The following is a 13,615-nucleotide window of genomic DNA, read 5'->3' on the forward strand; positions in this document are numbered from 1 at the left end:
CAGTATATCTGTGGTCATGTTTCAGAACAACATATGGATTCTTTAGACATTCAGAATGGTGAGAAAATACATGCTGATAGAAAATAGAGCCACTCTACAAATTATTACTAACCCCAAAAAGTCTATAATATATTCAGCTTTGTATAATACACTCATGAAAAACGATTATAATTCTCATAGTGACTCAGGAGTAACATTAAAGAAGAAAAATATGCCTCGCCAACATTTGACAACTATACAGAAAACCCTCAAAATGCTGACATAAGTAAATTAAATCAACGATGAGAGAATAGTGAGATTAACGGCATTATTGTTCTAAGTGCAGATATGTATTATAGGTAATGAATGTGTAGTGGACTCTTAGAATGCTACAGACTTTGTGGCGCAGCAGAAACATCAGCGTACCCAAATCCAGAGGTTGTGAGTTCAAATCCCAGATGGGGTCATATTGAAAAGTCAGTGCTAACTGATCATGTTGAATGTAAAGATTGTCAGTGATGTACGATTTTTGACACTATTTTACCTTAAAACCCCCATTCCATTTCATTACTTCCCTTACAAGAGAAACATGAAATTTGCAGTTTTCACATGTTGAGCTGAAATTCTCATGTGAAAAAAAAGAGAAATGTGGGTTCAGTTGTGAGCATACGGCTCACGTGTGAACATGTGTTCAATATATAGTTCACATGTTAACATCACCTTTCACAAGGGAGGAGAATAAAATGTTTTCACCTCACATGTGAATTGTAGATCCCCATGTGGAATTTCATTTTCACATGTGAAACTTAAATTTGCACTTTTACATTTGAAAAATGTTTGCATATGAAAATTGAACTGCATTTTCACATGTGAAAATCAAATTTGCAATTTCACATGTGGAATCATTTCAAATGTTTTTACGTGTAGTTTCATGGTATTACATGTTGAAAATGTCCATCCCCATGTTGTCATCATGTTTTCATATGTGCTCAAATGTTTTCACGTGTCGTTTCATGTTATCACATGTTGCTTTTACATGTGGTCACATGCTATCACAATAACTTCACATGTGAAATTCATGTGGTTTTCCCCCCGTAAGTGACATGCACAAACACACACACCAAAAACATCCAAAACCTACTGTTGAGGTTTGCAGAGGCCAACTAGAATGTGTTGGAGATGACAGGAGCCAGGGTTCCCAGACCACACACACACACACACACACACACACACACACACACACACACACACACACACACACACACACACACACACACACACACACACACACACACACACACACACACACACACACACACACACACACACACACACACACACACACACACACACCTGTCAGCTGTGAGATTAATGACTGTGTCAGCACCCAAACAGAAAAGAAAAACCTCAGGAGCACAATAATGAGTCCTCTAACCTCCAGATGAATGAACGTTTTGAATCCTGATACAGCACATGCACTTCCAACAATGAAACTCTCCTCAAACCTGACTTTGCACACGCACTTCCAACAATGAAACTCTCCTCGAACCTCACATAGCGCACGCACTTCCAACAATGAAACTCTCCTCGAACCTCACATAGCGCACGCACTTCCAACAAAGGAACTCTGCTGAAAGTGAGCACTGCTTTCAGACCCTCAACTTTAAGTGAATGAGGGAGGAGGGCCTTCGTAGCATATATCAGCACGAATAGAGATGACTACCTCTCCGTTTTCATGCGTAGGCTGACACACGCATGTACATAAGCAAGCACAAACAAACACCCACACACACACACACACACAGACCCACCAGAAAACCTCTTTATCTGCAGACACGGTTGACTAGATTTAAATGATGATGTGAGAAGACAATATGGTAAACATCTCTGTAAACAGTAAACACCAACAGCAGCCAAATATCAGAACTGAAAATCCTTCACTCCATTTCTCTTCCTGCCTCTCTCCAACACTTTTCCCAACATCTATTCCCTGTTGGTTCAAAGTCATTTCATTGAAATTACGTGGAAACAATGAGTGTATTCCCAGGGGGATCCCTCTTCCTCCTCTCTGCCTGGCTCTCTCTCGTTCCCCCTCTCCCCATCCCTGACAGTGTGGGTTCTTGTTTCCTTTGAGGCTGCAGTGACAGCCTGTTACCTCTGCTACGCTTCTCTAGAAGGGCTTCAATGCTGCCAGGTAGGGTTTGTGTGAAAGAGAGAGGGACAGGGAGAGCATCTTCTCTTTCATCATTCCAGAAATACCAAGTCAGTGTCACTAAAATCCTACACACACACACACACACACACACACACACACACACACACACACACACACACACACACACACACACACACACACACACACACACACACACACACACACACACACACACACACACACACACACACACACACACACACACACACACACAGTTAGAAGCACAAATGGAATGGCCACCCCATCCGTCTGCCAATACCGTCCACAGCTGTGTGTGCATTCGAGAGTGTGTGTCCGTGCATGCTCTCTTGTCAATTCCACAGCAGCCTGCTCAGTCTCCTTGGGTGACCCACGCTCCGTTAACCACAGAGCTAGGAGTTTGGCTTTATTTAACATTGCCACGAGGCCAGTGTGTGTGACAGTGACGTTGATGACTGTGGTGCTGTTGTGGTGGCTGGGAGCACAGGGACAGAAATAAAAGGACACCAGGCCTTGATCTTAACATTTCAAACTCCTTTCGGTGTCACTGTGACCTCTGGGACCTGTCCCCGTCCCTGCAGCCCCACGTGATGTCTCCCAGAACCCTGTCATTTCTTCTGTCACCGGGAGAAACCATCATACTGTCAGAGGGATAGGGAGTCAGAAGAACCTTCAATCTATGAAGAGTCACACAAACTTTTCTAACCGACTGACTTTGCTTTATATTTCACAGTGGCAGGGCTGAGTGTGTGTTTGATATGGTGTGTGTGTGTGTTGATAGGGTGTGTGTGTGTGTGTTGATAGGGTGTGTGTGTGTGTGTTGATAGGGTGTGTGTGTGTGTGTGTGTGTTGATAGGGTGTGTGTGTGTGTTGATAGGGTGTGTGTGTGTGTGTGTGTGTGTGTTGATAGGGTGTCTGAGTGTGTATGGCAGTTTTCACAGTGCATATAAAACTTCATTAGAGCATCTGTCTAAATATTAAACAAAGAATCAGTGAGGTGTGTGTGTGCGTGCTGTTTGTGCGTGTGTGTTTTAGTCAGGGTGAGTGATGAGTCCTTATTGGTAGATTAAGCATGGAAACGTGACTAGGTTTCAGAATGGAGATAATTCATTCCGGTCCGGAGCCAATCGCTCTTATAAATCATCAATATGTCCTTCAGCAGGGAAGAAACGGAGAGGAGTGGATAAGAGGGGAGGAAGAGAGTAAAGAAGGAGGATGAAAAGAGACTACATAGGGAGTGTTTATCCCAGAGGGTTGTGTGTGGGGATCTAGAGAGGAGCAGGCCAAATGCTGTTGTGTGGGTGACTGAGGAAGTGGAACAGCTGGATCTTAACGAACGAACGAACGAACGAACGAACGAACGAACGAACGAACGAACGAGAGAGAGAGAGAGAGAGAGAGAGAGAGAGAGAGAGAGAGAGAGAGAGAGAGAGAGAGAGAGAGAGAGAGAATGTGTACACAATATGTTCTGCCCCAACCTTTTTTCTAATTAACTCTCTCTCTGTATTTCTCTCTCCCTCACTGACCTTAACTCACCCTCTCTCATACCACAGTGAGATGGCCCAGAGTGTAAAAACAGGTTCAACTACATGGTGACCTGGATGAGCAGAGTAAGGCAGAGAGGAGAACTGACACGACCACCATGCTAACGACTGGATGAGTACAACTTAGACCTCACTCACCCTCTCAAGGAGATCACAGAAAGGGTTGATTGGAGGTAGTATGATAACTGTTCACACACACACACACACACACACACACACACACGCACGCACGCACGCACGCACGCACGCACGCACGCACGCACGCACGCACGCACGCACGCACGCACGCACGCACGCACGCACGCACGCACGCACGCACGCACGCACGCACGCACGCACGCACGCACGCACGCACGCACGCACGCACGCACGCACGCACGCACGCACGCACACACACAGCACTCTGGGTCAGGTGGGTTACACAAACATGAGAATCGAAACTTCAGAGATCAAACAGTTTGCTTTTAAGTTCTTTTGATTGTCACCTTCAATTCTCTGCTCTCTATTGAACCTGATGCAAGAGATGAGCTGAGGATAACTGACTGAGAGGAAGTGACTTGACTTGCTATGGGCCTTTTATATACTACTTTATATAGCTATCACCATGACTTCTTTACTACCCACACAGAGTGTTGTCATAGGTGCCTAGGGTTTAATAAGAGCAGTATTTGGCAGGTGCTCTACGTCGGTGTTAGTGCACCAGGTCTTAACGGGGAACCGTTTCTGGTAGGCGCTCCAGTCACTGTTACGGAACAAAGTCTTGTAAATGAATGAAAAAGCAACAGCATACCCGGAGGTCTGAATAATCCCAGATTTACACCAGTTAGACACCAGTTAGAGCAGGAGAGGGGTGGTTCTGTGAAAACCAGTGCACACATGCTTCCAAAACACAGATTATTCAGAAACAAAAAGCACTGGAATAATACGGTATCAACCAACATAACACATAAAACACAGCATCACATGACCATGTAGAACATGTTGTTTTCCATCTATACATACAGATATCATCATATTCTTACTAAAAATAGTATTTGCTTACGAAGTGTGGATACGGTTTCCTCTCTAACAAACACCAACAGAGTCTGTATACCAGTCAACAGTCCTGTACACTTTAGGGCCTGTACTGTACAGCACTGATACCTCACCGGCTCCTCACACCATTACACTGTATGTAGACAGTGACCACAGTTTAAGGGGAGCAGTTTCAGACATAACCTGTAGGCTGGGGTACACACACAGAGGTGCAGTAAAGAAATCTGTTTCTGATTATTCTGAGAGCGGCGAGGGGGGAGAAGTAGGGGTCAGGTTATGGCTCTTCACTAGTGTTTTTACCTGGTGGGGATATGTGTGTTTAGGTCTGAGTCGATCAGTAAGGTGTGTGTGTGTGTGTGTGTGTGTGTGTGTGTGTGTGTGTGTGTGTGTGTGTGTGTGTGTGTGTGTGTGTGTGTGTGTGTGTGTGTGTGTGTGTGACTGTGTGTGTTTAGGAGTGTGTGCATGTGTGAGAGCATGTTGCATGTACGAGCATGTGCTTTTGTGTATTGTGAATGTGTGTTGTCGAGCTACACTGCTATCTCATCCCCCAGGCAGTCTGGTGGTCCCTGTCTGTTGAGCACATTTAGTAGGCGGAGAGTCTCCTCGTCAGACCCCCAGCCGTATATAATGTCCCTCTCCTCCATCTCCTCCCTCTCTTCTCTCTCCTCCATCTCCTCCCTCTCTTCTCTCTCCTCTGTCTCATCACTATCATCAGTGGACGCGTACTCAGACGCAATGCCAGACTCCTGAAACCTCAGCAGCTCTAGACTGCCAAGTACCTCGTCGCGGGTTGATGACATCACCACCCCCGACCCCTCCTGACCTTTCACTCCATTCTGACCCCTCCGCTGTGGAGGAGTAGCGGGGGGAGGGTCAGGTGTTGGGGGTCCGGGCAGGAAGCGGAAACATTCAAGCTTGAGGAGACACGGTTCCCTACCTAGGGGGCTGCCCAGGGGTAGGGAGGGAGAGAAGAGTGGGTTGACCGTACTGTCCTGGCCCACGTTGATGCTCAGCGCTGGCAGGGTGAGGCTGGCGTGGTCCTGGGGTCGAGGGGTCATTGGGTCACACAACACTGGGGGGAAAGTGGAACGGAAAGTGATCTCCAATAGACTGTCCTGGGATCCCACTGGAGGAGGTGAAGAGTGGGAGGGGAGAAAAGGGGGAGAGAGTAAGGAAGGAGGTTAGTTTCATTAAAGATAAAGATTCTTCCACACATTGAGCTAACTGAGCTATCATTCACCTGTTTAACTGCTAACATGAGGCTAATTCCCATCCACCCCTGGTAGGGAGTGTGAAACGGTGTCAAACACTACATTAGGAGGAAGTGAGGTGTGGGGTGTGATATCAGGAGGAGAGGAGGGGGCTGAGGTGTAGAGCTGGTTGGTCCGCTGAGGTGTAACATGTTGTATAATGTTGCAGCTGAAAAATGTGTGAAGTAATGTAACATGTTACACGATAACATGCTGGTTGGTCCGTTGGAGTCCACGCTGGTGTGTGATGAGAGAGAGATGGGGGAGGGAGAGAATACATGTGCAGTAGGGGACGAGAAGACAAACAGGGTCTTTGAGTGGATAATGAGATGAAGGGAGTCTGTGTGTGCATGTGTGTCATGCGTATGTTTGTGTGTGTGTGTGTGTGTGTGTGTGGTCATGCATCCTGTGTGTACTCACTGGACCTGGGCCCAGACATTTTGACCTCCAGTTCCTGGATCTGTTTGACCAGTAGAGAGATGTGCTGCAGCAGGTCCTTGTTCTGGAGCAGCAGCTGGTGCACTCTGGCCTGTGCCTCCAGTCTGGCTGTAGCCTCCGCACTCAGTTGGTCCTTCAACAGGTGCACCTGGGGGGAGATAACACACACAACACACACACACACACCTGAGATAAGGACATACTTGGAAGAAAGAGAACACGCATGCACACGTGCGAGATACTACTGTACAGCATGTTCATACACACGAGAGAGAGAGAGAGAGAGAGAACAAACACTCCTGAGATATGCCTGTACACCAACAAACACTTAATAGTGACTTCAGACTATTGAGTGTCACTGTAAGTATGTTTGTGTATTTCTGTATGTGTCACAAAACCCATAACTCGTGGAGCAAGACGAGGGCTGTCACACTTCAAGTTTAAGCTTCTGAAAATGTAATGCCATGAGTGGTCTGTCGCAGGATTAAACCAAGAGAAGAAGAATTACAGTTCCCATTAAAGGCTGCCGCCTACAGTGGCAGTAGTCACCAATCATAGAAACCAGAGACTAAGAAGAAAACAAACTGTTTCTTCTCTAGCCCAGGCTTCAACACCAGGCCCAGGGGACAGACAACCCTTGGGATTATCATAGGAGCAAACAGCGCTGTTTGGATTCCTAGCCATGTCTTCTCAGAAACAGTACACATGGAAAGAGACTGATGATGGCCAGAGTTCTACAATATCAAGGGATGTGCATGTGCATTAGTCTACATGGTTAATATTAGCCAGAACTTACAGTTGAAGTCAGAAGTTTGCATACACCTTAGCCAAATACATTTAAACTCAGTTTTTCACAATTCCTGACATTTAATCCCAGTAAAAATTCCCTGTTTTTGGTCAGTTAGGATCACTACTTTATTTTATGAATGTGAAATGTCAGAATAATAGTAGAGAGAATAATTTATTTCAGCTATTATATCTTTCATCACATTGGGTCAGAAGTTTACATAGACTCAATTAGCATTTGGTAGCATTGCCTTTAAATTGTTCAACTTGGATCAAACATTTCCGGTAGCCTTCCACAAGCTTCCCACAATAAGTTGGGTTAATTTTGTCCCATTCCTCCTGACAGAGCTGGTGTAAATGAGTCAGGTTTGTAGGCCTCCTTGCTCGCACTTGCTTTTTCAGTTCTGCCCACACATTTTCTATGGGATTGAGGTCAGGGCTTTGTGATGGCCACTCCAATACCTTGACTTTGTTGTCCTTAAGCCATTTTGCCACAACTTTGGAGGTATGCTTGTCCATTTGGAAGACCCACTTGCGACCAAGCTTTAACTTCCTGACTGATGTCTTGAGATCTGTCCTCCCTCATGATGTCATCTATTTTATGAAGTGCACCATTCCCTCTTGCAGCAAAGCACCCCCACAACATGATGCGACCACCCCCGTGTTTCACGGTTGGGATCAAATCAAATTTTATTTGTCACATACACATGGTTAGCAGATGTTAATGCGAGTGCAGCGAAATGCTTGTGCTTCTAGTTCCGACAATGCAGTAATAACCAACAAGTAATCTAACTAACAATTCCAAAACTACTGTCTTATACACACAAGTGTAAGGGGATAAAGAATATGTACATAAAGATATATGAATGAGTGTTCTTCGGCTTGCAAGCCTCCCTTTTTCCTCCAAACATAACAATGGTCATGATAGTCAAACAGTTATTTATTTTTGTCAAACAGTTATTTAATTTTTTAAACATATTTTTGTTTCATCAGACCAGAGGACATTTCTCCAAAAAGTACGATCTTTGTCCACATGTGCAGTTGCAAACCGTAGTCTGGCTTTTTTTATGGCAGTTTTGGAGCAGTGGCTTCTTCCTTGCTGAGTGGCCTTTCAGGTTATGTCAATATAGGACTCATTTTACTGTGGATATAGATACTTTTGTACCCGATTCCTCCAGCATCTTCACAAGGTCCTTTGCTGTTGTTCTGGGATTGATTTGCACTTTTCGCACCAAAGTTTGTTCATCTCTAGGAGAGGTATGACGGCTGCGTGGTCCCATGGTGTTTATACTTGCGTACTATTGTTTGTACAGATGAACGTGGTACCTTCAGCCGTTTGGAAATTGTTCCCAAGGAAGAACCAGACCTGTGGTCTACAATTGTTGGAAAAATGACTTGTGTCATCCACAAAGTAGATGTCCTAACAGACTTGCCAAAAATATAGTCTGTTAACGAGACATTTGTGGAGTGGTTGAAAAACGAGTTTTAATGACTCCAACCTAAGTGTATGTAAACGTCCGACTTCAACTGTAGGTGCAACCTCTTTTAAAAAAGCTGGAAGGTCATTCCAAGGTGAGGCACAGTGTCATTGGATGTGTTGCATATATCCTGACAAGAGAAGCGACCGGGATATAGCAAAGAACGAGGCCCATCTCATTGTGAATAGTTCTACCCCCCCCCCCTCCTTAAATGATTTAGATGCACTATTGTAAAGTGGCTGTTCCACTGGATGTCATAAGGTGAATGCACCAATTTGTAAGTCGCTCTGGATAAGAGCGTCTGCTAAATGACTTAAATGTAAATGTAAATGTAGTTGACAATGACTGCTACTCTGCTACTTCTAACTTGACATCGAGCACTTCTTCCAACTGTATGATGGTTTCTATAGGAACTTTTCTGCTGTGGTTTTCTTACATCAAGGAGCATCTTCTTGGCTTGTTATAGAGCCCATGTCTCTATAGCACTGCATTGCTCTCACTTCAAGGAGAATGTAGCATGAATGGAGTCATGAGACTGTTGCTAGAGAGTCAGAAGATACAATTCTGCTTTCATCATACCACAGCTACAAAACTCTAACCAAGGTAACGTGGATGTTCAGCTTTCTGTCGTCATTATTGATGCAATTACTGTAAAGAGAAACAGCTGATGGTGATGAAATGAGAAAAAACAGCTGAAGGACTTTGTTTCTAATGAGAAACCTCTGAACTGTACAGACACTAGATGGAGCCACTCCATCTCAAGGCTTCCACTTACTGTAATGTACTCCCCTTCAACACCACACCCTCCCCTCTTCTCATCCGATCTCTTCTCTCCCACTTCCACTTACTGTACTCTCCCCAACACACCCCTCACCCTCCTCGTTCCCCATATTCTCATCCTCCATTCACCCCTGGACAGTAAACGCCAGGAAGGAGTGAGGGTAAAAGACAGAACAGATTCCATCATCACTCCACTTAGCGACAAATAGCGGTGATCTAGCCTCCATTAAAGCGGGCCATCAGCGTCAGAGCTCATCTGTAAATCCCGACAGTCTAACGGCACTGTCAGGGTAATATACCACCATACGACACATCAAGCACCGCCAGGACAGAACATGAGATATGAAGGCCAAAATGTATGTGACTATGAGGAGAAGATACACTGTACTGAACACAGTGTGAAAGGTAAACTGAGTTTTGTCCGACATGCCTTGGAGAAGGAAGGTGTCATATTCGTCCTGGATTGATCTGAGATGTGACTGTGAGACATGCTCCGAAAATGCTGCTCTGTGGTGATGGTGAACGCGGCCTGAATAATAACAAGGAGAATGGACATACTAAATGTGTCTGTGAAGATTGAGAGAAAGATAACAGCAGAGGGGGAGCGAGAGAATGAGTTAGAGAAAGAGAGTGAGAGTGAGGGAGGAAAAGAAAGTTCAAGTTGAGCCAGACAGACATGTTCTTATCAACACTTTACAGCATTTTCGGCAGATTTAATCAAATAAAAAATAATTAAAAGCTGCGAAGCAACGTTTGGTTTGATAAGAGGATTCCACAGGTTATCAATTCTGGGACTGGAGGCACTGAGGACCCTGTTCACATCCATCTGCCCGACGGTAGATGACATCTACCAACATGTGGAGCGAATCTTGCAGCTTGACGTTCTCCCCTGCCGCAGCAAGAAGTTGGTGACACAATTACACCAAGTCCAGAAAGCTGTGAACATCCCAGAGGCTGGAACAAAACGTCTTAATGTAGGTGACACTATCCTACCCCCATTCTCTGTGCCAAGGAAGCATCTTCCCTGAGAGCCACCAAAGTGGCCAGGCACTTGTAGACTGGGGCTTACTGTCGTGAGACCACAGAAGATGGACCTCTTCAGCTAGGCTGGATCATCTTGGTGGTCTTGGTGGCCTGCCTCTCCAGTTAGCTTGGTGAAGCATCCTGCCTCGATGGGCTTTTGGATCTCGGCATTGTATACTTTTGCCTTTCCGGGGTCCTTTGGCAACCTCTTAGTTCAGGCTTCTAGGATGTTCACAGCTTCCTGGTCTTGCCGTGACCAACTTCATGCTGCGAAAAGGAGAGAGCGGATGTGAACAGGCATTGCTGGGTTTGTACCTGCTGAGGCATGTGACCATCAGGGCTCTGGAGTGTCCAACCAAACTGCATATCCAACCAAACTGCTGGTCTACCAGCTGGCCCTAGCCTGATCGTCTCTATCAGGTTGGTGTAGTCCGCTCCGATGAACATCAGTGGGTGTACCTTGTCAAAGGCATGATGTGGGATGCCCCTTAGATGGCGATAGCACTTCTACATGGCTGGCACAGGATAGGACTGCTCATCAAGGGCCAGTCGGTCAGCTGTGAAAGCTCCCTTTATGGGGTACCTCTCTGCTGGCCTGGCCATAGGGGGATGCTTGAAAATTGACTGATGAGCCAGTAAGATGAGCAGTGTGGTTTTGGATTGTCCTCAGGGCTATGACTCCTCCTAGCCTTCTGAGGGGAGGATGATTGTCCACTCTGCTCCATCATCTAAAATGACATACATATTCAGAGACTTCTGGCCAGCAAGACTGGCACTACCTTTAGGTAGACTCGTGGGTGAGGTAGACTTTGTCTAGAGGGGTGACAGGCAGGACACTGGAGCTCGGCTTGGCAACACTATGAAGCACTTAGAGATGTGCTTCATTGCATTCTCTGCATGGTTTTCTCTGGGTGCATGCACCGGGGCCATGGTTCATGCAGCCACACTTTACATTTGTATTTTTTAAAAATTGAACCTTTATTTAACTAGGCAAGTCAGTTAAGAACTAATTCTTATTCACAATGACGGCCTACACCGGCCAAATCCGGATGACGCTGGGCCAATTGTACGGACTCCCAATCATGGCCAGTTGTGATACAGTCTGAATTTGATCAAGGGTGTCTGTAGTGAAGCCTCTAGCACTGAGATGCAGTGCCTTAGACTGCTGCGCCACTCGGGAGCCCACTTCCGACAACGCTCACCGTACCTTGATCCACTTTTGATATGTTCTGACGGCTGCTTCACTATCTCTGTGCACTAAGATATATAGTGTTCAACACTGTGGAAGAGGTCCAGGCAGGTGAGCCGGCTTGAGCGGTGCAACAGGTCCAGGCGGATAAGTTAGGTGGAGCGGTGCAGTAGTTCCAGGCAGGTGAGCTCCCTGTAGAGGTGAAGCAGCTCCAGCCGGGTAAGCTAGATGGAGCGATGCAGCAGGTCCAGGCAAGTGAGCTGGCCGGTGAGGGGCAGCAGGCAGCTACTGGTAAGCTGGTAGGACAGGAGTGGAGGATAAGCTGGCTGGGCAGGTGCAGCCCACGGTTCGTCATTTGAATAGAATAGAGCAGCTGACGGAGTCTGAGCTTGTGTCATGCAGACTAAGCCTGAGCTGGTGGGTGGAACAGCTGGTGTTTGGAAGACTGGTAGCTCAGGGCATGCCCACCAGTCCATGACTGGTTTGGTGGGATTAACAACATCAAGATAGAGTGTATTGTCACATTTCCATACTGCTGGTAGGGACTTTTGGCCGACTGCCTACTTGAAATTTGTGTTTGTGGCAGTGATTTTGTGACAGTGTAGGTCTGTGTGGTGATGGTGGCCTCTGTAGCGATGGTGGCTTTCTACAGGGTCGATCTCGCCAGCTCTTCCATTCCTGCCAAGGAATATGTTAGCGGTAGTGTGACTGAAACATGGGCAGCAGTGTCATGTGGGCTAGTCATGAGTTGGGAGTAGTTTAGTGTAGTGACCACTTCTTGGCCTCACAGTGTTGGGGCAGAGGATCCGACCACGGGATAGCTGGTCGACGGGGTTCGCAGTTTTGGCCTGCTGTCCTCCACTGTGATGTAGCTCCCTGGTGCTGGCACTCTGCACCCCTTCTCCCAAGGAGTCAGATAAACTGTGGATTCTGGTTGGAAAGGTAATAGACGTTGGGCATGTGCTACCACGGGTTGTTGTCGATGTTGTAGAGGAATCCGTGTACATTGTTTTCTGAGATAAGGTTCGGGATGGGATCTTCTGACGGTGAGACTGTTGCTGTGTTTCTTTGCTCCTCTGCCGTGTCACAGTAGGTGTATTGCATCTCGCTCGAAAGACCAATGTTACACTATCAAATTATATTCCTAAACAAAGATGGCGTCCTGCTCAGGTGACCAACAGGTGACCAATCAAGTGACCTGTCACCTGACCCTACAAAGATGGCCGCAGAGCACACCAAACATTCTTTGTTTTGACAGCCATCAGAGGACTCTCCACCAGTATGCGTTATTGACCAAAGAGTGTTGTCTGTAACTTTGATGCCTTATATTCACTGTTATTCTTCTAGTTGTGGTGGAAAAAGTATCCAAATGTCATATTTGATTGAAAGTAAAGATGCCTTAATAGAAAGTAAAAGTGAAAGTCACCCAGTAAAATACTAATTAAGTAGAAGTCTAAAAGTATTTGGTTTAAAATATACTTAAGTATCAAAAGTAAATGTAAAAGTATATTTAAGCATGAAAAAGTATATTGCATAAGTATATTTAAGCATGAAAAGTATAAATGATTTCAAATTGCCTATATTAAGCAAACCAGACGGCACAATTTTCATCCTTAAAATTATTTTATTTACGGATAGCCAGGGGCACACTCCAACCCTCACATAATTGTTGGACTCATTAGCATTCATTGGTGCTCCAGACTTGCAGGTGTCACTGGAAGTTCAATACAGTTTTAACTTGTTACAGTTAATTAGAAACAAATTATTGAGCCATCAATTAGCCCAGGCTAGAGTAGATGTAGTGCTCATTGGTGCTGATGATAAATGGTCAAGTGTTCATTGGATTCTTGTCCACCTCACTCTAACTGGAGCCGACTTGGTGGTTAGCATCCACCCACAACTTAGTCTTCAGTCTCGAT

The 13,615-nt window shown here is 45.7% G+C and overlaps 1 protein-coding gene across 8 annotated transcripts in view; it reads right to left on the reverse strand.

The window, feature by feature from the left end:
- Nucleotides 1-13,615, reverse strand: part of LOC124037882 (carboxyl-terminal PDZ ligand of neuronal nitric oxide synthase protein-like) — a 259,421-nt gene that overhangs the window by 10,687 nt on the left and 235,119 nt on the right. For 7 of the 8 annotated variants that reach the window (XM_046353077.1, XM_046353076.1, XM_046353075.1 and 4 more), the window contains 2 exons: nt 6,423-6,588; nt 5,690-5,878 (listed from right to left, as the gene is read on the reverse strand). In XM_046353077.1, the coding sequence (XP_046209033.1) occupies nt 5,690-5,878; nt 6,423-6,588 (355 nt within the window). Of the gene's footprint in view, nt 1-5,177; nt 5,879-6,422; nt 6,589-13,615 lie in introns of those variants that run through there. The other variant, XM_046353079.1, reaches the window with a different exon arrangement.

This window comes from Oncorhynchus gorbuscha, linkage group LG06 (assembly GCF_021184085.1).
Source record: "Oncorhynchus gorbuscha isolate QuinsamMale2020 ecotype Even-year linkage group LG06, OgorEven_v1.0, whole genome shotgun sequence".
Lineage (NCBI taxonomy): Eukaryota > Metazoa > Chordata > Actinopteri > Salmoniformes > Salmonidae > Oncorhynchus > Oncorhynchus gorbuscha.